The 24,666-nt window shown below is 50.7% G+C and overlaps 1 protein-coding gene across 1 annotated transcript in view; it reads left to right on the top strand.

Annotated features, from left to right (window-relative positions):
- Nucleotides 1-6,257: 6,257 nt before the first annotated feature.
- The window catches only part of LOC119976482, a 65,225-nt gene continuing 46,816 nt past the window's right edge, over nucleotides 6,258-24,666 (top strand). Inside the window, 4 exon segments of the mRNA XM_038817020.1 lie at nucleotides 6,258-6,772; nucleotides 6,861-6,956; nucleotides 7,050-7,283; nucleotides 9,245-9,267. Of these exon segments, the coding sequence (XP_038672948.1) occupies nucleotides 6,362-6,772; nucleotides 6,861-6,956; nucleotides 7,050-7,283; nucleotides 9,245-9,267 (764 nt within the window). The 5' untranslated portion in view covers nucleotides 6,258-6,361.

Raw genomic sequence — 24,666 nt, 5'->3', positions numbered from 1 at the left:
AGGGCTATATTTGCTGCCCAGTAGTCGTTCATCAAATCTGGCAAGGCCAGCCTGCCCCCCCCCCCCTCCCCCACATCCCCGCTCCAGCAGCACCTTCTTCACCCCTGGGGCTTTCCTGCCCACACAACCCCCGAGATCAATGCATTAATCTTCCTAAAGAAGGCCTCCAACACCCACCCCCGATTCCCCTCCCCCCCCCCCTCGCACACCTCACAAATAACAATGAAAAAGAAAAAAGAGTGAACTCACACTCAAAGCAACAAAACATCTCAAAGGAACAAAGCTCTCCAACAAACGACCTTCTCCTTTAACCACTTTTGGGTCTCTCCCATCAGACCCACTTCATCACCAACGAGGCGGCTGCCCCTCGAACTCCCCCTCCGCCTCCTCCACTTTCCGAATAGCCTGGCCCTGGGTTTCCATCCTCTGCTCCACACGGTCAATTCCTGCTGTTAACGGCTCCACCACCTTGGCTAGGTCCTCCTGGGCCTCCCTCCTCTGTCGGCTAAACTTTTCATTCAAGAGATCCACCGGTTGCTCCGTAGGCCACTGGGCAGGCGAGACAGACCCTTTACCCTCCACCATCTTGCCTTGTGTCGCACAAAGATTCTCTTGCTCCAACTCCTCCTTTCTTCTCGACCCATTTCTGATCCGTGGATCCATCCACCAGCCCCACCAGTGGTTAAACTTTTCTCCAGTCATCCATACACCTTTTTTCCACAAAACATCCACCCTACAAACGGGGAAAAGGTCCGAAAAAGTAGCCTCGAGCTGGAGCTGCCAAATGTGCGACCACTCACACCATGGCAGCTACCAGAAGTCACCAACCATGGTCTACTTTAAAGGTGGAAATGATTCGAGGGGCTGAATGGCCCACTCCTGTGCCTATCTTCCTCCCACCAGTCCTTCCTGTGGGATATTCAACAAAGGCCACGGCAGCCTCAAGTGGCTGTTTCTGAACCCACGGTAAAGAGGAGCAGGGGAGTTCTCACATTCATCCCTCAACCAATATCGCCAAAAAATGGTTAACTTCGCATCCATCTCCTTATCGCTCTGTGGATCTTGCTGTGTATAAAGTTGCTGCTGTATTTTTTCTCGTTATTGGCGGCTCCTGTACTTGTGAGTAATTCATTGCGGATGCAGTAAGTTTCTGGGATGTGTTGAGACTCTGTGAACTCGAGTCTTTCATTGTTACAAAGAGCACGGCTGCCACCTGCTGACAGAATGTCGGTGCTGCAGGAAAGAATTCCCCATTATAAACAGCCCGAGAAATGGGGCGTGTCTTTGAAGGTTCACAGACACGATGGGCCAAATGGTCTCTTTCCATTGTGACATCATATTGTGATTGTTGTGTCACTGAGACTCGGATCGGATCAAATCCACATTTTCAAAGTTGATTTCAGCTGAAGTGATCAGAGCGCGAGGAGCCCGTGACAGAGAGAGCGCGGGAAGAAGCGCGGATCTGATTGGAAGATCAGCCAGCGTCAGCGGGGGGAGGGCTGTACTCAGCACAGCGTCACGGGGTGGGAAGCGGGTGCGCGAGTGGGGAGGGGAGCGCGGGAAAGGCCTCGGAGCTCCGGGCTTTAGAAAGTGACAATGTCCCAAATTTCAGCTGATTGAGGTTTCTCACCACATTCTGTCATCCTGAGTCCCACTGATTCCCCAGCTCCATTCAAACATTACACACACTGATACACACCCACACTGCAACATTACATTGTGCTTTTCATCTTCTTATTCCTCTGTTCACACCATTCCTGTCCCAATCACACAGGAAACATCTGCAAATTATCACCAAGTTTAGTTGTCAGGCGGCTGTTTTACGGCCCAACAGGTGACCATTAAAGACACAAAAACAGAAAAAGCTGGACAATCTCAGCAGGTCTGACAGCATATGTGGAGAGAGAAGAGAGCAAATGTTTCGAGTCTGGATTTCTTTCTCAAAATTGTCGAGATGTAAATTGGGGTTGGGGGTGCACCTTTTGGGGCTGGATAGAGGACCAGCGATAAAGATATCGTGGACAGAAAGGCAATGGGAATATAAATGGCGGTGATCAAGGCGAAGAAAGGTGCTGATATTCGCACACAAAGAGATTAGAATGTTAATGGCAGAACTGCTAAGCAGTGTGTCAAAGGACAACAAGGAAGAGGGAACAGATGTCCCAAGTGGGGTGGGGGCCGGGAAAGGGGGACAATGGGGAAAAACAGATCGATGGAAGAAATGAAAATAAATCAATAGAAATAAAAATGGGGTGAAGGTAAAGGAGGGAGTTCACAGTCGAAAGTTGTTGAACTCAATGATTAGTCCAGAGGGTTCCTCCAGTTTGTGCTGGGCTTCACTGGAACATTGCAGCAGGCCAAGGAGGGACATGTGGACTGGGAGCAGGACAGTGAGTTGAAATGAGACGAGAAAGTTTGGTTCCTGCTTACGGGCAGACCAAAGGTTCTGCAAAGCAGTCACCCAGCTTGTGTTTGGACTCTCAAATGTAGAGTCGACCGCATTGGGAGCAGCACATGAAATAGATCAGATTGAAGGAGGTGCATATGAAACGCTGCCTCATTTGAACAAAGTGTTTAGACCTTTGGATGGTGAGTAGGGAGGAGGTAAAGGGGCTGGTGTTGCACCTTCTGCAATTGCGTGGGAAGGTGCCCTGGGAAGAGGATTAGGTGTTGGGGTGATGGAGGACTGGACCAGGGTATCCGTGAGGGAACAGTCCCAGTGAAATGCTGCCAGGGGAGTGAGGGGAAGATGTGTTTGGTGGTGGCGTCAAGCTCGAGTTGGCGGAAGTGGCAGAGGATGTTTCTTTGCGGGTGGAGGCTGGTGGGGTGAAAAGTGTGAACAAGGGGGAAGGGGTGAGAGCAGAGTTGTGGGAGAATGGTCAGACTCGGTTGAAAGCCCTGACAACCACAGTGGGAAACCACGTTTAAGGAAGAATGAAGAGGTGTCAGCTTCACCATTTTGGAAAGGGGCGTCACTGAGTGACCACCTTCATTCCGTCCGCAAGCAGGACCCAGACCTCTCTGCCACTTTCCATTTCAATCACCGTCCTGCTCTCATGTCCACGTGTCCGTCCTTGGCCTGCTGCAATGTTCCAGTGAAGCCCAGCGCTGGATGGATTCTGGTCAGGGACCTGAGGGGTTAAACCTGGTCCCTTTTCATTTTCTCACGGGTTTTGCTGGCTGGGCAGCATTTTTATTCCCCACCCGCAATCGCTCTGTTGGCACAATTGTTTCCTGTGGGTCAAATCAAAGCCAGATGAATAGTAAAGCAGTTATCGAACCTGGTACATTGATGGAAAATCTTAATTGGTAAATAATTTCCGCGTGATTATGAATTTCAGTGTGGGATTTTCCAGCTAAACTTTCCCAATGATGAGAGAGTCGTGAATACCGCCCAGTCCATCACACGAACCTGCCTCCCATCCATTGATTCCATCTACACCTCCCGCTGCCGGGGGAAAGCAGGCAGCATAATCAAGGATCCCTCCCACCCGGCTTACTCACTTTTCCAACTTCTTCCATCGGGCAGGAGATTCAGAAGTCTGAGAACACGGACGAACAGACTCAAAAACAGCTTCTTCCCCACTGTCACCAGACTCCTAAATGACCCTCTTATGGACTGACCTCATTAACACTGCACCCGTGTTTGCTTCATCCGATGCCAATGCTTATGTAGTACATTGTATATATTGTGGTGCCCTATTATGTATTCTCATGTATTTTCTTGAATTCTGTTTAATTCCCTTTTCTTCCCATGTACTGAATGATCTGTTGAGCTGCTTGCAGAAAAATATTTTTCACTGTACCTCGGTACACGTGACAATAAACAAATCCAATCCAATCCAATCCAATCAGAGAAAGCTTCATCAAACATTAGATTAGATGGAATTAATTTTCAAGGTGTGGATTTGGTCAGATCCAAGTACAGTATCAGAATCATAGAGTGATCCAGGATAGAAGAAGGCCATTCGGCCCATTTTGCGTGTGATATTTCAAACAGAGTAAATTGTAATGGCCGTTTTTGTTTCCTGGAATTATTTCCTGCAGCACCGAGACTCTGCCACTAGGTGGCAGTGGTGCTCTTTGTAACAATGACAGACCGTTCATTCAATTCTGCAAGGACAATCTCCCCAGAAATCAGCCTAGACCATTGTCACCGCAAGGAATATATCTGCTTCCTTCATGAAGCAGACCAGAACTATGCACGTATTTCAGGTGCAGTGTAGTTTCTCTATATTTGCAGACAGATTCCCGTTGCAATATTCACCAGAAGCAGCGACAAACCAGGACTGCAGCAGACTTTCCCAAAGCAGAGATTTAATACCAAGACTGAGAGCGATCCGATCCGATTCCTCAGTTCTCCAATCACTTGTTTTCTGTCATTCTTGTACTTAAATCGTTCTGTTGGTGCAAAAGCACACAGTTGTCAATCAGATTGATTTTTTGTAGCGCAATCCAGAACCAGCTTCAGCATTTGCTAACTCTTACACAGGAATAGGGGATCCTAATGAGTAGACATCTGTCACATCATTGTGACAGTTTGTAACTGATCTTTCTCAATGATGGCCATCAAACATATAATCAAATCATGGGATTGAATTAAGTCAACTTTGAAAATGTGGATTTGATCCGATCCGAACCTTAGTGACGCAACAATCACAATATGATGTCACAATGGAAAGTGACCATCCGGCCCATCGTGTCTGTGAACCTTCAAAGACACTCCCCATTTCTCGGGCTGTTTTTAATGTCTTGCATTAAAAAATCTTGCATTCTTTCTTGCAGCACCGACATTCTGTCAGCAGGTGGCAGCGGTGCTCTTTGTAACTGTGGAAGATTTGAGTTTATATGAAAATGCAGTAACTATTTTACTCAGAAACAACACACAAAGTTATAATGACACGAATGGCCAGTTAATCTCACTTCGACGGTGTTTGCTGAGAGGTGGAATGAAAGGTGGTTGGTGGGGGAATGTGGGGTGGTTGCTGGTATGGTCCAGGATACCGGGAAAAGTCAGAACAGAATATTGTCGTGGCTGGAAATCTGAAATAAACACAGAAAATGCAGGTCAGGCAGCATCGGTAGAGAGAGAAACAGAGTTAGCGTTTCAGGTAGTTTATTACTTAGTTACAACCAACACCTACAGAACATTTCATTACAAACACAGAAGGTGCAAAACCTGACCTTAACACTCACCATTCTCACTGTGTATAGTTCCAAATACTCCTTCCAAATTAAACACTGATTAATTTATATTTATTTCAATTAAATATCCTGTATTTGCTGCTCAGGACGTGTCTCCTCTACCCTGGGGATATTAAACAAAGCCTGGCTGAGTGTTTTACAGACACCTCCATTCAGACTGTAAGTATGATCGTGAGATCCCACTCACCAGTGATTTTAATTCTCTACCTTCCACCCACTCTGACCGTTCTGTCCTTGGCCTGCTGCAGTGTTCCAATAAAGTTCAACACAAATTCAAGGAACAGAGCCTCATCTTCCCACTGGGCACTTTACAGCCTCCTGGACACAACACTGAGTTCAACCATTTTAGATCACAATCTCTGCTCCCATTCTCCACATGTTTATTTAGTTGGTTGATTTATTTTTCACTTTTTTTCTTAATTGCTTTACTTTGTATTCCAGTGGCTGCTAGTATGTCTTTTACACCCACTCTCGTCACGTCTTTTATTTTCTCACTTGTCCTTTACCACTCGCTCTGGCCTTCCACCATAAAACCTTTAACCTGTTCTGTTCTCCGCCCTATTACAGACCTTCCCTTTTGTGCTTCTTCCCACCCTCAAACTTTCACTTTCCCAACATCTATAAGATTACCATCTAACCCTCACCCTCACCCTAACAGTAATCACCTTCACTTCCTCAAAACGCCTGGCATTAACATGTAACCTTCACCCTCACCCTAACCCTCACCCTTATCCTGACTGGCCCTAGATCTGATCCTCACCCTGACATTAATCCCAATTTTTCCAATTTTTCTCTGTTCTGATGAAAGGTCCCTGTCTGCAAACATAAACTATGTTTCTCTCTCCACAGATGCTGCCAGATCTGCTTATCTGTACATAAGGGTCAGTGTAAAGTCCAATCAGGAAGTGGGATATTCAGTTGCGTTCAAATTAAGAGGATAAAGTTCTTCTGTAATTTAAAGTGTAAGTTGCCCAAAATAGTGTATAGTCAAAGCTGAACAAATTTCGAGTAGATATAGACCAGTGTATTTTCGTCAACACAATTTAAATTCTCAGATACAATCTCCTGATCACTCGGTGAAGTTGTTCAGGCGAGTCAGCAGCGCAATAACATTGAAACTGAAAGCAGTTTGAATCAGGAAGTGCTGAGTGTGAACATGGCTTCCAGACGGCAGGTCCAGAGTTTGGCCGAGGAGGCAATTTGTCCCATTTGTCTTGATTTCTTCACTGATCCGGTAATACTGGATTGTGGACACAACTTCTGTCGCTCCTGTATCTCCCAGTGTTGGGAAAAGAAGGAGGTAAACTCCTGCCCGGAATGCAGAGAGGAATTTCCGGAAAGAACCCTCAGGATAAATCGGGCCTTGGCGAATCTGACAGAGAAAACTCGAAAATTAAAGCTGAATCCGAAAGAGAAGGAAAGTGAACTTCACTGTGACGAACATCAGGAAGAACTGAAGCTGTTTTGTGAAACTGACAAGAAATTGATCTGTGTGATTTGTAGAGATTCGCGTGTACACAAATCTCACAACTTCCTGCCAATTAAAGAAGCTGTTGAAATCTACAAGGTAAAGGGAAAACAATTTCTAAGTTGATGGTTTTGTCCCATTTCCTGCTCTAACACTTTAATTCTGTGATTTTCTCTCCCAATCCCAGGATCAGCTGAAATCTTCCTTAGATTCTCTCACTGTGAAGAAATCGGCGGTTCTACAAACGGAACTGGAACAGAAAGGGAAGATTTCTGAAGTTAGGGTACGGTCTCCCTGTGCTGATTTTCTGGGATCTCAGTTAGTTATGTTCCCTTTATCGCGGGACATTAATTATGTTTCACATTTCATTTGGTAGGAACAGTCGAGCAGTCTGCAGACCCACATCACATCCGAGTTCAGTAAAATGCACCAGATTCTCACTGAGAAAGAGCAGCGTTTACTCAGAGATCTCAGGGGAGAAGAGGAGAGGATTCTAGAAACAATGGAGAAAAACCTTCGAGAAATTCAGGAGAATTTAAATTCTATTGAGGAGAAACTCTCAAAGTTGCAGAAACAGATGGAGCAAAAAGACGAGCTGATATTTCTGAAGGTGAGGGAATATATTGCGGTCAGTTCAGTGAAACTTCCCAGTCACAAAATGACTGATAACTGTGAAATAAATATAGGGCGAAATTCTCCCAAAACGGGAGAAATCGTCAAACTGCCGTAAAACCCGGGCGGGTTTTACGGCATCGCGCCCCTTCCCGACGGGGGACCGATTCTGGGGCGAAATTCTCCCCCCCCCACGACGGGTGGGAGAATAGCGGGAGGGCCTTCCCGACTTTTTTGACGCCCTCCCGCTATTCTCCCCCCCCCCCGCGGAAATCCCGACACGAATCGCTGCCGCCGTTTTTTTACGGCCGCAGCGATTCACAGCTGTTAGAAGGGCCGAAGTCCCAGCCCTTTACGACCTTTTTACGAACGGCAAACACACCTGGTCCTGCCATTCGTAAAAACGTCGTGACCACCTGGAAAAAAATAACCATAGCACCGATTGGCACGGCAGTACCACGGCCGTGCCAAGGGTGCCATGGGCCCGCGATCGGTGCCCACCGATCGCGGGCAGCGGGCCCGATGCCCGCGCACTATTTGTCCTTCCGCCGCCCCGCAGTATCAATACGCGGGGCGGCTGAGGGGCAACCCGGACCGCGCATGCGCGGGTTTCGCGCAAAAACGCGATGACGTCACCCGCGCATGCGCGGGTGGAGTCTTCCCACCTGCGCATGCGCGGCTGACGTCATATGACGCGTCAGCCGGCGCTAAGTCCGACAAGCGGGCTTAACGATTTTCGTTAAGCCCGACTTGTCGGGGCCTCCGACGTCGGGCTGCTAGCCCCGACGGGGGACCAGAATCGGTCCCCCGTCGGGAAGGGGCGCGATGCCGTAAAACCCGCCCGGGTTTTACGGCAGTTTGACGATTTCTCCCGTTTTGGGAGAATTTCGCCCCTGGTCCCCCGTCGGGGCTAGCAGCCCGACGTCGGAGGCCCCGACAAGTCGGGCTTAACGAAAATCGTTAAGCCCGCTTGTCGGACTTAGCGCCGGCTGACGCGTCATATGACGTCAGCCGCGCATGCGCAGGTGGGAAGACTCCACCCGCGCATGCGCGGGTGACGTCATCGCGTTTTTGCGCGAAACCCGCGCATGCGCGGTCCGGGTTGCCCCTCAGCCGCCCCGCGTATTGATACTGCGGGGCGGCGGAAGGACAAATAGTGCGCGGGCATCGGGCCCGCTGCCCGCGATCGGTGGGCACCGATCGCGGGCCCATGGCACCCTTGGCACGGCCGTGGTACTACCGTGCCAATCGGTGCCATGGTTATTTTTTTCCAGGTGGTCACGACGTTTTTACGAATGGCAGGACCAGGTGTGTTTGCCGTTCGTAAAAAGGTCGTAAAGGGCTGGGACTTCGGCCCTTCTAACAGCTGTGAATCGCTGCCGGCCGTAAAAAAACGGCGGCAGCGATTAGTGTAGGGATTTCGGCGGGGGGGGGGGGAGAATAGCGGGAGGGCGTCAAAAAAGTCGGGAAGGCCCTCCCGCTATTCTCCCACCCGTCGTGGGGGGGGGAGAATTTCGCCCATAGAATTTACTGAAAAAAATACAGAATTAAACTGAAATTGTTTCCCATCCTGAACGGTTCTGCTGTTGTCTCTAAACTAACGGCTCCCACACGGTCTGCAGATTCCCGGGAATAACTGTAGTCTCCTGAGAATAAAACAAACTTGTTTTGCCCAAGTTTAATTTTCTCCTGGAACTCCCATTGTAATCCAGTTCCAGTTCCATGTTGTGAGTGTGTGGGTGTGTCTGGTACGGTGTGTGAGAGTCACTGTGTCTGTGAGCGGGACTGATGCTCAGTTCCAGTTTATTTGACTCTCCACAATCTTCCTCCCAAAATCCATCACTTTCCACTTCCGTGTGAAATCTCATCTGCTCTGAGTCTGCTCATTTCACCAGCCTGTCTAACTCCTCCTGAAATCTGTTACTGTCATCCTCACTGTTCCTCATTCATTTCTTTCAGGAGGAAGCTTGTCGGAAGAGAAGGTAGGACATGTTCTTTACTGAAATTCTGCAGTTTGGTAAAATAACTCAGTAAAGTGTTCTTATGGATTTATTTATTGGTGTTGTCACAACTTTAAATGTCCGTTCATCGGGCCATGAAAACTCCGCCTATAGTTCACTGACGAGTATTTTATAATAACTATCTTTATGGCTGTGATTAAACAGTATTAGATTTTCTGTAACTGTTCTACAATATTATATAAATGACAAGATATGCAAATTATTATTATTATTGTGCAAAATTAAAGCTCATGGGATTGGGGGAAATATATTGAGGTGGATTGAAAACTGGTTGGCAAAGAGGAAACAAAAAGTAGGAATTAATGGGTCCTTTTCAAACTGGCAGGCAGTAACTAGTGGGGTGTGTCATGAGAATGTCACTTTAAGAAATGTCTGTCTGCTCATATTACTGCAGTGATGTCAGAGTTTGGGTGGACCAGATGGGGTTTGTTCAGGTTAGGCAGTTGGTGGCCAATATGAGAATGTTATTAAACGTGATCATGATGCCCCAAAAGGTAGGGAGGTGGAGGTAGTGATCGTAATGGATGCAGAGAAGGTTTTGATCGGGCAGAATGGGATTATCTGTGGGAGGCACTGGGAAGGTTCGGATTTGGGCGGGGCTTTATTGACTGGGTCAGGTTGCTGTATCAGGCTCCTGTGGCAAGCGTACGGACGAATAGGACAACATTGGACTATTTTAGACTGCACTGTTCTGTTGTTTACGCTAGCCATAGAGCCCCTGGCAATTGCACTGTGGGGCTCAAGGGGCTGGCAGGGGTTGGTCCGGGGAGGAGGGAGGGGGTGGAGCACAGAGTCTCGCTCTATGCAGACGACCTGCTTCTGTATGTATCGGACCCAATAGAGGGATGGAAGAAATCATGAGGATTCTAGGGGAATTTGGCCGATTTTTGGGGTATAAGCTAAACATGGGGAAAAGTGAGATGTTTGCGGTCCAGGCGAGGGGACAGGAGAGGTGATTGGAGGAGCTGCCGTTTAGATTAGTAGGGGGAAGCATTCGGTATCTAGGTATTCAAGTGGCACAGGAATGGGACCGGCTGCATAAATTAAATCTGGTCGGCCTAGTAGACCAAATGAAGGACGGTTTTCGGAGATGGGACGGGTTTCTGTTGTCACGAGCTGGGAAGGTGCAGACGGTGAAGATGACGGTCCTCCCGAGATTCCTGTTTATGTTTCAGTGTCTCCCCATCTTTATTCCACTGTCCTTTTTTAAACGGGTCAACAAAGTGATCTCTGGCTTTGTTTGGGCGGGCGAGACCCCGCGAGTAAGGAAGGTAATGCTTGAGCGGAGTCGGGGGGAGGGCGGGCTGGTGCTGCCAAAGTTTAGTAACTATTACTGGGCGGTGAATATAGCCACGATCAGGAAATGGGTGTGGGAGGATCAGCATGGGAGCGTATGGAGGCAGCTTCATGCAAGGGCACCAGTCTGGGGGTGTTGGTAACGGCGCCTCTGCCGTTCCCGCCGGCACGGTACTCCTCCAGCCACGTGGTGGTGGCGGCCCTGAGAGTCTGGGGGCAATGGAGGGGACATGTGGGAGCAGATGGAGCATCGGTCTGGTCCCCAATCTGTAATAATCACCGGTTTGCTCCAGGAAGTATGGATGGGGGGGGTTCCGGATATGGAGGAGAGCAGGGATTGAGAGGATGTTTATAGAGGGGATCGTTCCGTGTCTGAGGGCGCTGGAGGAGAAGTTTGGGTTGGCGAGGGGAAACAAATTCAGGTACCTGCAGGTGCAAGACTTCCTACGTAGACAGGTGTAAATCTTCCCACTCCTACCACCAAGGGGGATTCAGGACAGGGTAGTTTCCAGAGGGTGGGTAGGAGAAGGGAGCATCTCTGATATTTACAAGGAACTTATGGGGTCAGAGGAGCGCAGACCAACGAGCTGAAGCACAAGTGGGAGGAGGAGCTGGGAGGAGAGATAGAGGATGGTCTATGGCAGACGCGTTGAGTAGAGTCAACGTGTCTACAACATGTGCCAGGCTCAGCCTGATACAATTCAAGGTTGTTCACTGGACTCACATGACAGTGGCCCAGATGAGCAGATTCTTTGATGTGGAAGACAGGTGTGTAAAGTGTGTGGGAGGACCAGCGAACCATGTCCACATGTTCTGGGCATGTCCGAAGCTTAGGGGATTCTGGCAGGGGTTTGCAGATGTCATGTCCACAGTGTTAAAAACAAGGGTGACACCGAGTCCAGAGATGGTGATTTTCAGGGTGTTGGAAGACCCAGGAATCCCGGAGAAGAAAGTGGCAGGCGTTCTGGCCTTTGTTTCCCTGGTAGCCCAGAGATGGATACTATTAGCTTGGAGGGACTCAAAGCCTCCGAAGTCGGAGACTTGGCTATCGGACATGGCTAGCTTTCTCAGTTTTAGAAAATCAAGTTTGCCTTGAGAGGGTCACTGTTAGGGTTCGCCCGGAGATGGCATCCGTTCGTCAACTTCTACGCGGAAAATTAATCATCAGCAGAAGGGGCGGGGGATTAGGTTAGCTTAGAGTAGGGGGTTAATAAAGGTGGGACCTGTAAAGGAGGGAGACGGCTTTTGCACTGTGTTCATAGTTTCATATACATTGTTTATTTTGTTGTTGTCATACCAAAAATACCTCAATAAAATGTTTATTAAAAGAAAAGAAGGCAAATGGTATGTTGGCCTTCATTGCGAGAGGTTTCGAATATAGAGGCAGGGATATGTTGCAATTATACAGGGCCTTGGTGAGGCCACACCCAGAGTATTGTGTGCAGTTTTAGTCTCCTTCGCTGAGGAAGGATGTTGTTGCTCTCGAGGGAGTGCAGCGAAGGTTTACCAGACTGATTCCAGGGATGGCGGGACTGTCATATGAGGAGAGATTGACTCGGTTGGGATTGTTCCCACTGGAGTTCAGAAGAATTAGGGGCATCTCATAGAGACTTATACATTTCTAACAGGACTAGACAGGGTAGATGCAGGGAAGATGTTACCAATGATGAGTGTGTCCAGAACCAGGGGTCACAGTCTGAGGATTCAGGGTAAACTATTTTGGAGAGAGATGAGGAGACATTTCTTTACCCAAAGAGTAGTGAGCCTGTGGAATTCATTACCACATGAAGTAGTTGATGCTAAATCATTGAATATGTTCAAGAAGCAGCTAGATATAGCACTCGGGGAGAATGGGATCAAAGGCTATGGGGAGAAGCAGGATTAGGCTATTGAGTTGAATGACCAGCCATGATCGTGATGACTGGAGGAGCAGGCTCGAAGGGTCCAAAGGTCCTCCTCCTGCTTCTACCTTCTATATATCTATGTCAGGCAAATAATACAACCTGGTTCCCAGGCTGGAAGTGACCACTCGCCTGATGTTGGCTGTTAGTGTCTGTGACCTTCCGACTGACCCTGAAAGAGCCGCACGGCCCATGTATCCAAGGACTGGGTCATCCATGTCCCTGCATGGAGCCTGAGCAACCTGAGAAAGTCAGATGTTAAAAGGCAAAACGGGTTCTATTTTTATTCTATAATATAAACTGTCTCTGTATCCTTAACAACCATAACAATAAAGACTTGTATTTATATAGCGCCTTTAATGTGATGTAATGTATAAAGGGGGTTCATAGGAGCGTTAAATAGCACAAATTGACACAGAGACACATAAGGAAATATTAATACAGATGATGGAAGTGTATTATAGAGAGAGTGTTGTATCTGTCCAATTCAGATACTTCAACCAGCTCCTTCATTAAAGTTGACCCAGATGTCTTCATTTTTGTGTAGAACAAAGTATGAGCATGGATATAATGCAACATACTTTATTAAATATAGTTAACCCATAAGTTACCCACTATACATACAAGAAACACCCAGGATTCGACTATACTACCCACAAAGGTGGTTTGGTAAGTTGTAGATCCGATCCCTGAGTCCCTCTGGTTCCTCTTTGCAAAGGTGATTCTCGCTCACTGTTTCTTGCTTCCTTCTGGTCTGGTCAGGATCACCCCACACACCGAGTCTTTGCTTCGAGTCTTTGCTTCGAGTCTTTGCTTCGCGTCTTTGCTTCTTGTCATTGTTTCGAGTCTTTGCTTTGAGTCTTTGCTGCTAGTTTTTTGCTCAAGTCTTTGCTGCTAGTGTTTTGCTTCTGGTGTCTCTGCGATTCCTACTTTTACCACTCTCCCCGCCTTTCTAGAAACTTCTCTGGCTTCCGGCCAATGAGGTCACGACAGGGGGTACCAACAGCCAATGGTCCGGCTGGATGATCATTTGACAGGTCACTTGAGCACATCCCAGGTGTCCCATCTCTGGTGGTGTGGACTGCACTTGACCAGTTCCCATATGAGGTAACAGTGGATACTCTCTAGATACAGTATATACAGAAAGTCTAGCTCGATCTGGACTACGATCAACAGACTTCCTGAGGTTTGACTGCAGTATGTATTTAAAATGACCACATTCCCTCCCCTTGATCCAGTGAGCGTCAGCGAACCGGATTACACAATCCTTACAAACCATCTGAATGAGCATGTACCCTGAATCCGGGTTTTACAGTATTATCCCTAATCCACAATAATCACAACAAATTGAAATGAAGTAAAATAATTTTTAAAATGAAGAAACAACACATCAATGTTCTTGATTGTCGAGTCTTTCCCGATGTCGGATGGTCCTTGCCGAGTCCAGTTGTTGTAGGAATGCCTTCTTCCACCGGACATATTCGGACGATGGGATACACTATCATAAGTATGAGTTCTGTAACATCCAGCTGTGACAGAATGTGGTTCTGGGGGGATCAAGTTAACACCGGTTAATTCTTATTAATATCTGATTCACTTTTCCCTTTTATTTACTGGAATGTCGGATGACCCTTTTGTTTTTTAAAAATAACCAAAGAAATAAGTAAATTAATAATAAAGGCCCAATAATCATATGAAGGGTTAGTCAGTAATCAGTACCATTACATTTTTCACCCTACAACCAAACTTTGGTGCGTTTGGAGATGATGGAAACAATACAATGTGGGCGGATAAAAGCACTTTCCAATTGGCCGATGCGTGGAGTGGACGGATAAAGCTATTTACAATTTGGACCGTGATGTCCTGATTCCTCCTCAGTGGAGGGAACCTGCATGGGTCGGCTTCGGCTGCCGGGTACCCGCTGCGTTATCACCTCTGGTAGTGAGTGTAGGGTCAAGCGGTTCAGTGAGTCTCTGTACCAGGGACGCCATAGCATGTGACCTTATCTGGTTTCCCGGAGTCCTTTTGGTTGAGGTTCCCTCAAACGAGGCCTTCTTCCTGACGTCCGGTGAATCGGAGCTGGGACCGGGCATGTCGGAATCTATTTTGGAGGTATAGGGTGGAAGTTCGATTCCTGGAGTACAGGGTGTGGGTTAAGAGGTTCTGGGGGCTCGAAGATCCTCTCTAGTGTGACGTGGTGTTGGTGGAAGTTCTGCTGCGAGCCAAGTGTCTTCATCTGGTTGATATGATACCATCCGGCTTTCTTGGGGCCCACCAATACTTCGTTTCATCTGTCACCGGATAGGGTCCAACGTATCTGGGGGATAAGAAGGTGCCTGGTTGGAAAACTCGGAGCATTGCCTTTTGTCCCACCTTGTACTCGACTGGATTTACTTTCCCATCGTAGGCCTTGCTCTGCTGTTTCCGTTTGCCCACCTAAATCCCTGCCGCTTATTTAGCTGCCTGTAAGTTTTGTATTATCCCTTTGATGCCATTCTTCTGGGTGAGGGCCTGACTTCGGGCCCTGATAAATCCAACCCCAATAGAGGTTCGATTCCCCGCCTCGGTCACCCAGTCATTAAGACGTGGGGAGTGAAACCGGTGGAACTAGACACAGTGTTTCTCACTATCATGAGTACAAAGGGCAGGACTTTATTCCAGAAATAGTTGTTCTGCTAAACAGTCTTGCGGATCTTTCAGAGTGCGGTTCATTCTCTCTACGATGCCACTGGATTGGGGGCGGTATGCTATGTGGAATTGCTGTTTTACTCCAAATAGTCCCATCACCCGCTGCATTACCTGGGCTGGAAGTGAGTGCCCTGGTCGGAGTCAATGCTGCGGGGCAGACCCCACCTAATGAAGATGTGATGCTCTAGGATGTCAGCCATGACCTTGGCAGTGTTGGTGCGGGTTGGAAAAGCCTCTACCCACTTGCTAAAGGTATCCACAATGACCAGGATGTACCTGTCCGCCCCTGTACTGGGTGGTAGAGGACCGATGTAGTCAATTTGGAGGTTTGTCCAGGGCCTCTCTACTGGGCGGGTGTGTCTGAGTTCTGCCTTTTGGGCATATTTATCAGGGTTGTTTTGGGCGCAGATGATACAATTGTTGACATAATGTCCACATCCTGTTCTAGCGCCGGCCACCAGCACAATCCTAGGATTTGTTCGCTTGTGGCCCCCGCTCGCTGATGACCCTGGACACATGATTTTGGAAAATAATTTGATTTTGGTCTCTGGTGGGAACCGCGTATCTGCCATCCTTGAGGACTGGCCCGTCCTGGACGGTGATGGCACCCCTCCATTTGTCAAAGGGGGCGGGATATACCCCTTCCTGAATCTGTTTCAGGCCCAAGTCACTGCTTTGGGCCTGTTTCAGGTCTTCGACCTTGGTCTGACTGACACTAACAGCTTCAGTGCGTTCAGTGACGGGTGGTTGCCAAAATTCTCCCTCCCGTGACTTCCGGTTGCGGCTATGCGGAGCTAAGCCGCACGTTCGGCAGCTCCCGCCAGGAACGGACTTTTGGGCTCTTTTAAGGGCTCCCAACGGTACTTGCTCGACGGGTGTCTGCAGCAGATCCCCAGGAGCCTATGGTTGTGACCAGGAGTGGGGACAGCAAAATAGCGGTGGCAGCACCTAAGGAAAAACGGAGGAAGAAAACCAAGATGACGGCCGGCGGAGGCCTCGAGGAATGGAGGCAGTGGGCGCAGGAGCAGCAGGAGACTCTCCAGCGCTGTTTTCGGGAGCTCCAAACGGAGCTGCTGGACTCGCTGAAGGCGAATACGGACAAGCTGCTGGAGACGCAGACAGCCCAGGGGGTGGAGATCCGGGAGCTCCGACAACAAGCCTCCGACAGAGAGGATAAGGCCGCGGCCCTCGCGGTAAAGGTGGAGATGCACGAGGCGCTCCACAAGAAGTGGCAGGAGCGGTTCGATGAGATGGAGAACCGGACGAGGCGGAAAAATTTGCGGATCCTGGGCCTCACGGAGGGGCTGGAAGGGTCAGACCTTGGGGGCCTATGTGGTCATTTTGCTGAACTCGCTGATGGCCGCTGGGTCCTTCCAGGGGTCCCTGGAGCTGGAGGTGGGCCACAGAATACTGGCCAGGAGGCCCAAGCCGAATGAGCCGCCACGGGCGGTGCTGGTGCGGTTCCACTGGTTCGTTGACCGAGAGTGCGTGCTTAGGTGGGCCAAGAAGGACCGGAGCGGCAAGTGGGAGAACACGGTAGTGCGGATCTACCAGGACTGGAGTGCAGAGGTGACCAAGCGGAGGGCCGGATACAACCGGACGAAGGCGGTGCTCCACAGGAAGAGTGTGAAGTTTAGCATGTTACAGCCGGCACGTCTGTGGGTCACCTACAAGGACCAGCACTTTTATTTTGAGTCCCCGGGGGAGACGTGGGCCTTTGTGCAGGCTGAGAAGTTGGACTCTGACTGAGGGTCGGGGGTTTGTAAATAACTGTTAACTTTTGGTGGGAAGGGTCTCTGTTTTGTGCTGTTTTATGCTGTTTTAAGCTCGTTGTGTGGTGTTTCTAGGGCGGGTGGGGTGCGGTCTGTTTTTCCTGGGGCGGGGTCGGGCAGGGAGAAAGCGCGGGCTTTTCTTCTGTTTCCCGCACTGAGAGTGGATGGGGGTGGGGTCAGAGCTGAGAAGCGCGGGCCTTTTTTCCTGCGCGAGAGCGGGATGGGGAGGAGGAGGGTCTGCTGATGGGTTTGGGGGAGGAGAAGTAGCCCCACGTTGGGAGGGGTCGGAGGTGTGGCGGGAGCTGCCGGGGTCAGCAGAAGTTAGCTGGCTCACGGGAGTGCTATGGAGGGAGTAACGTGGCTGGGAGGGGTCCTAGCCTGGGGGGGGGGGGGAGGGGGGGGGACCGTGTTGCTGCTGAAATGGCCAGGAAGGAGCTGGAGTCTGCAGGGGGGGCCGGGGTGGGGGTTTGCCGCCATGGGGAGCGGGCCGAGCCGGGGGGGGGGGGGGGGGGGGGGGGAGGGGGGGGGGCTGGCCTGGGGCGGGCAGGGGATGGGTTATGGCTAGTCAGCAGGGGAGGGGGCAGGGAGCCCTCTGATCCGGCTGATAACTTGGAATGTGAGGGGGCTGAATGGGCCGGTCACTCTGGCCCAGGTGTTTACGCACCTGAAGGGGCTGAAGGCGGACGTGGCTATGCTCCAGGAGACACACCTAAAGGTGGCGGACCAGGTTAGACTGAGGAAGGGTTGGGTGGGCCAAGTGTTTCATTCAGGGCTGAATGCAAAGAATCGAGGGGTGGCGATCCTGGTGGGAAAAAGGGTGTTGTTTGAGGTGTCAAAGGTGGTGGCTGACAGTGACGGGAGGTATGTGATGGTGAGCGGCAAGCTGCAGGGGGAGCGGGTGGTGCTGGTGAATGTCTATGCCCCAAACTGGGACGATGCGGGTTTCATGCGGCACATGTTGGGCCGCATTCCGGATCTGGAGACGGGGGCCTGATATTGGGGGGGGGACTTTAACACGATGCTGGATCCCCCATTGGATCGATCCATGTCCAGGACGGGTAGGAGACCCACGGCAGCTAAGGTGCTGAGAGGGTTTATGGATCAGATGGGAGGGGTGGATCGTTGGAGGTTCGCGAGGCCGAGGGCCAGGGAGTATTCATTTTTCTCTCACGTGCATAAAGCCTATTCCCGGATCGATTTTTTTGTTCTGAGTAGGGGGCTGATTTTGAGGGTGGAGGATGCTGAGTATTCGGCCATATTCATTTTGGATCATGCCCCGCACTGGGTGGACCTTTGGCTGGGGGAGGAGAGGGACCAGCGCCTGCTCTGGCGCTTGGAGATTGGACTGTTGGCAGATGAGAAGGTGGGCGGGTGGGTTCAGGGGTGTATCCAGAGGTACTTAGAGGCCAATGATAATGGGGAGGTCCGAGTGGGGACGGTTTGGGAAGCATTGAAGGCGGTGATTAGAGGGGAGTTGATTTCCATCCGAGCCCATAGGGAGAGGAGAGAGCAAAGAGAGAGGGAGAGGTTGGTGGGGGAGATGGTGAGGGTGGACAGGAGATACGCAGAGGCTCCAGAGGAAGGATTGTTGAGGGAGCGGCGTAGCCTTCAGGCCAAGTTTGACTTGTTGACCACCGGAAAGGCGGAAGCGCAGTGGAGGAAAGCACAGGGAGCGGTGTACGAATATGGGGAGAAGGCGAGTAGGATACTAGCACATCAGCTCCGTAAGCGAGACGCGGCCAGTGAGATTGGTGGAGTGAAGGATAGGAGAGGAAATGTGGTGCGAAGGGGGGTAGACATCAATGGGGTCATCAGGGACTTTTATGGGGAATTGTACCGGTCTGAACCCATGGTGGGGGGGGGGGGGAATGGGGCGTTCTTTGGACAGGCTGAGATTTCCAAAGGTGGAGGAGGGACAGGTGGAGGGGCTGGGGGCGCCGATTGAGCTGGAGGAGCTGGTCAAGGGGATAGGGAGCATGCAGTCGGGGAAGGCGCCGGGGCCGGATGGGTTCCCGGTTGAATTTTATAAAATGTACGGAGACCTGCTGGGCCCCCTGCTGGTTAGGACCTTTAATGAGGCAAGGGAGGGGGGGCTTTACCCCCGACTATGTCATGGGCACTGATTTCCTTGATCCTCAAACGGGACAAGGACCCCCTGCAGTGTGGATCGTATAGGCCGATCTCGTTGTTAAACGTGGATGCCAAGCTGTTGGTGAAGATCTTGGCCACAAGGATAGAGGACTATGTGCCGGCGGTCATTCATGAGGACCAGACGGGGTTTGTGAAGGGAAGGCAGCTGAACACCAATATACGTAGGCTTCTGAATGTTATCATGATGCCGGCGGTAGAAGGGGAGGCAGAGATAGTGGTAGCATTAGACGCGGAGAAGGCCTTTGATAGGGTTGAGTGGGGGTACTTGTGGGAGGTGCTGGAAAGGTTTGGGTTCGGGTAGGGGTTTGTCAGTTGGGTGAGGCTGTTATATGAGCCCCGATGGCGAGCGTAGCCACGAACAGAAGGAGTTCGGACTACTTTCGGTTGTACCGGGGGACGAGACAGGGGTGTCCCCTGTCCCCCTTGCTCTTTGCATTGGAAATTGAGCCCCTGGCCATGGCGTTGAGGGAGTCGAGGAATTGGAGGGGTCTGGTGCGGGGTGGTGAGGAACACCGAGTGTCATTATATGCGGATGACTTGTTGCTATATGTGGCGGACCCAGTGGGGGGAATGCCGGAGGTGATGAAGATTCTTAGGGAATTTGGGGGCTTTTCTGGGTACAAGCTCAACCTGGGTAAGAGTGAGCTGTTCTTCATGCACCCGGGGGATCAAGAGGAGGGGATTGGTAGGCTCCCACTGAAAAGGGCAGGGAGGAGCTTTCGGTACCTGGGAGTCCAGGTGGCTAGGAGCTGGGGGGCCCTTCACAAACTTAACCTCACTAGGCTGGTGGAGCAAATGGAGGAGGAGTTTAAAAGATGGGACATGTTGCCGCTGTCGCTGGCAGGCAGGGTGCAGTCCATCAAGATGACAGTGCTCCCAAGGTTTTTGTTCCTGTTCCAGTGCCTCCCCATCCTTATCCCGAAGGCCTTTTTTAGGAGGATCAACAGGAGTATTACAGGATTTATATGGGCGCATGGGACTCCGAGGGTGACAAGGGGCAGAGATGGGGGGGGGGGGGGTGCTGGCGTTGCCCAACCTCTGTGGGTACTATTGGGCGGCCAATGCAGCGATGGTGCATAAATGGGTGATGGAGGGGGAGGGGCAGCATGGAAGAGGATGGAGATGGCGTCCTGTGTGGGCACGAGCCTGGAGGCGCTGGTAACGGCGCCGTTGCCGCTCCCTCCAACGAGGTATACCACGAGCCCGGTGGTGGCGGCTACCCTCAAAATTTGGGGGCAATGGAGACGGCATAGGGGGGAGGTGGGGGGCTCGATGGAGAGCCCGATACGGGGGAACCACCGGTTTGTACCAGGGAGCATCGATGGCGGGTTTCTTGGCTGGCATGGGGTAGGTATTAGGAGGTTGAGAGACCTGTGTGTGGAGGGGAAGTTTGCGAGCCTGGGTGAGTTGGAGGGGAAGTTTGGGCTCCCCCCGGGGAACATGTTTAGGTACATGCAGGTTAGGGCGTTTGCCAGGCGGCAGGTGGAGGGGTTCCCTCTGCTGCCCCCACGTGGGGTACGGGACAGGGTGCTCTCGGGGGTGTGGGTTGGAGGGGGGAGGATTTTGGACGTGTACCACATCATGCAGGACGTGGATGAGGCCTCGGTGGAGGAGCTGAAGGGTAAATGGGAAGAGGAGCTGGGTGAGGAGTTTGAGGAGGGGACGTGAGCGGATGCCCTGGAAAGAGTGAATTCCTCCTCTTCCTGAGCGAGGCTCAGTCTCATACAGTTCAAGGTGCTACAGAGGGCCCACATGACCGGGACGAGGATGAGTAGGTTTTTCGGGGGCGAAGACAGGTATGCTAGGTGCTCGGGGAGCCCAGCGAACCATGCCCAGCGCTGGGGGTATTTTGGAAGGGGGTAGCAAGGACGGTGTCGAGGGTGGTAGGATCCAGGGTCAAGCCAGGCTGGGGACTCACAATTTTTGGGGTTGCAGTGGAGCCGGGAGTGCAGGAGGCGAAAGAGGCTGGTGTTCTGGCCTTTGCATCTCTAGTAGCACGGCGGAGGATTTTGCTTCAATGGAAGGATGCGAGGCCCCCAAGCGTGGAGGCCTGGATCAATGATATGGCGGGGTTCATCAAATTGGAAAGGGTGACATTTGCCCTGAGGGGATCAGTACAGGGGTTCTTTAGGCGGTGGCGGCCTTTCCTTGACTTCCTGGAAGAACGGTAGGGAAATAGGCCGGCAGCAGCAGCAACCCGGGGGGGGGGGGGGGGGGGGGGGTTGTTTCGGGGGAGGGGAGGAATGTGTATCTGTGTTTATTGAATATGCTGGGTGCTTATATATTTCTTCTTTTTGTAGCTACTGGGGGGAGGGGGGGTTGGGTTTGAGGGTTATTATGTTTTTCTTTTTGTTGCTGTGAATAATGTTTTTTCTGTTGTTGATATTTTTTGAAAATTTCAATAAAAATTATTTTTTAAAAAAATAAAAATTCTCCCTCCCGGGCACCTTGTTTGGCTGATCCATCCGCTCTGACATTCCCAACTGTGAGGTGCAGTGGTGGGCCTTGACTTTTATTATTCCATACTGTCTGCCTTGGGTGGTCTGGAGAATGAATCTCAATAGTGGGGCTGATGGCAGAGGCTTTCCATCCACCGAGATAAATCCCCTTGCTGCCCAGAGGGACATAAAATCCCTTAAACTGTGGCAGACATACACACTATCTGAATGTATGCCTGCTGGCGTGGGAAACAGGTCAGGGTGGCTGACTATGTAAGCTATTGCTGCGAGCTCTGCAGCCTGGGTACCCATGTGTGCAGGAAGTTTTCAGGCTATCTCCCTCAGGGGCTTGCTTTTGTGGTCTCCACATAGATGCTGCATCCCGTTTTCCTGTTTCCGTCCTCCACCATGGAGGATCCATCGACATAAATCTTTAAGCTGTTCTGAGTCTGTCTGGCTCCCCTGCTTCCTCCACCCATTTACTGCAGGAATCAGGTATTTGTGAGGCTCCCCCTCTGTACGCTATGTTGTCTGCCAGGAAGGTGGAGGTGCCAGTATGTTTCACTACAATGTCCTGGCCTTGGAGGATAAGTGTCCACCTTGCTATCCTGTTCTGGCTGACTGCCCCGTCCTTTACCCGCCTGTTCAGCAGCAATTGTATCGGGGTATGTTCAGTGAGGATGGTGAGGGGATTTAGGGCGACTATGCAATTAAACGATGTATTGCCCAAAAGACCGATAGTCGGTGTTTCTCACATATTGTGAAGCTGTGTTCCCCCGGTGTTAACATGCGGGGAGCGGAGGCTACTGGGCCCAGTCGCCCGTGCAGTTTTTGGAGGAGCACGGTGGCTAGTGTGCTGTCAGTGGGCCCTACTTCAATAGCAAAGGGGAGCTCAGGGTTGGGTATCTGTAAGGCAGGGGCTTGTGCAAGGAATTGTTTGAGGTCTGAGACTGCTTGTGTGTGTCGCATAGTCCAGACCCATGGGGTGATTTTTCATTAGAGTTGGGACAGGGGAGCGGCTTTAGTGGCAAAACCGTTGATATGGTTCCGGCAGTACCCACCAAGCCTAAAAACGAGCATAGCGAGCTCATTTCCTTTGGTAAGGGAAGGTGTGTTACAGACTCGATTCGCTTCCTTTCTAACTCGTGCTTTCCCTCAGTCACTGCTGTACCCAAGTAAGAGACCTGTGATCTCATGATCTGGGCTTTCTTGGGATTTACCTTCAACCCTAATGTAGTGAGGAGGTTCTGCAGTTTGTCCAATAATCCGAGATGTTCCCCTCTTGTTTCAGTCTGTAAGAGGAGATCATCTACGTATTGAACCAATCATTCTGGTTTGGAGAATCCCTCCAAGCCCTTTGCTAAGTGCTGGTGAAATATGAAGGGGGAGTTATGAAAACCTTGTGGTGACAGGACCAGGTGTACTGTTGTCCCTGGAATGTGAAGGCAAATTTGTACTGACAGTGTTGATCAAAGGGAATTGACCAGAAGCCATTACTGATGTCTGAAACTGTGAAAAATTGAGCGTGTGGGGCTTATTTCATCATGGCTTCTGGACTAGTCGCCACTGTGGAGGCTGAGATGGGGGTGGTCTGATTTAGGGCTTGATAATCAATGGTGAGCCTCCAGGAACCGTCCGGTTTCCTTCCCGGCAATATGAGGGAATTGTTAATGGAAGCAACAGGGCCCAGGACTCCTTGTGTTAACAAACTGCTAATGACCTTGGCCACTTCCCCTTTGACTTGCTTTGGGGTTGAGGGTCAGGACCTTCTATGATTACTTCCCCTGTTATTCGGCCGCAGTCATGTTTGTGACTGGCGAATGCCTGTGTGTGTTTGGCTAATATACCCTGTGCTTCAGGGTCCTCCGTCATTGCTGTGGGGCTGATCTATAATTCTCCAAAAGATTTGGTCGATGTATCTGTCGGTGGCCACCTTGACTGTGGACCGCGGGTAGCCGGCATGCGCCATATCCAAGAACTTGCCGGGTCGAATGATAAACTGCATTTTCTCATCAGATCAGATCCCAGTATATGTTCAGCTTCGGGCTGGAGTTTCACTAAGATGGCGGGATGGTGACATACCAGGTTTCCTAATCGAAATTCTAGCAGATCAATTTCCGCACCCTCCTGTGGGTGGCCTGTAAAACTGTTTAATATGATTGTATTCCAGATATGCCATGTACAGTTGAGGTCTCGGGATGTGTTTAGAGCAGTGCAGGATCCACCCTGTGTCCCAAAGGAACTCAGCGAGGTGGACTCCAAACTCTCCTTGTACTAGGGGGTCTCCCTACACTATCCCATTTGGTGTTACACACCCACGTCGGTGAGGCCGGGCACCGTCATGCTTCAGGTCCGTGTTCTAATTGGGGATAAAGGTTAAAGGGAATGTCGGAGTTTTCTAGCGAGGTTATGGTGGCTTGTCGGGCCAGTCCTTCGAGGGGCAAGTGTCGGGGTCCATCATTGGGGAATCACTGAGACGGTCGTGTGGGATCAGGGGTTATGGGGAGAAGGCAGGAGAATGGGGATGAGAAAATATCAGCCATGATTGAATGGCGGAGCAAACTCGATGGGCCAAATGGCCTAATTCTGCTCTGATGTCTTATGGTCTTTTGGTAGTTGGTTGGTGCCCTACAGTCACGGGCGAAATGGTTGGGTTGCCCACAGTTGTAACAATGTGCTTGTGGGCCTCTGGGCTCGGCTGTATATGGTACCCTGCGTCTGGGGTTGGTCATATGTCCTGTGTGGGCTTGTGGTTCCCTGCGTCAGTGATCAGCAGGGTATATGGCGGTGGGTAGTTGTGGTTTACTGGTCCCCTGATTCTACCTCACCCCACGTTTCGCTACACCGGGCTGGGATTTCAGTTGGGGCAGATGGGATTCATTTTTAATTTTGGGGTGTTCATCTATTTGACTCCCAAGCGCGAGTCATTTTCCGGATAGCCCAGGCCATTGTGTGGATCGTCTTCAGGGTCGTAATTCGCGCATGCTTTGCGACTGGTGTGCGTGGCATGGGCTATCAGGGTCCGGATCCATGTGGATGGGTGATGTGGATCTAATTAGGCTCTGTTTAGTGAACCGGAAACCCCAATAAACTGGTTCCACAGCCGACTTGCAA

Source organism: Scyliorhinus canicula, chromosome 13 (assembly GCF_902713615.1).
Source record: "Scyliorhinus canicula chromosome 13, sScyCan1.1, whole genome shotgun sequence".
Lineage (NCBI taxonomy): Eukaryota > Metazoa > Chordata > Chondrichthyes > Carcharhiniformes > Scyliorhinidae > Scyliorhinus > Scyliorhinus canicula.
This window is presented reverse-complemented; position numbering and strand designations above follow the sequence as displayed.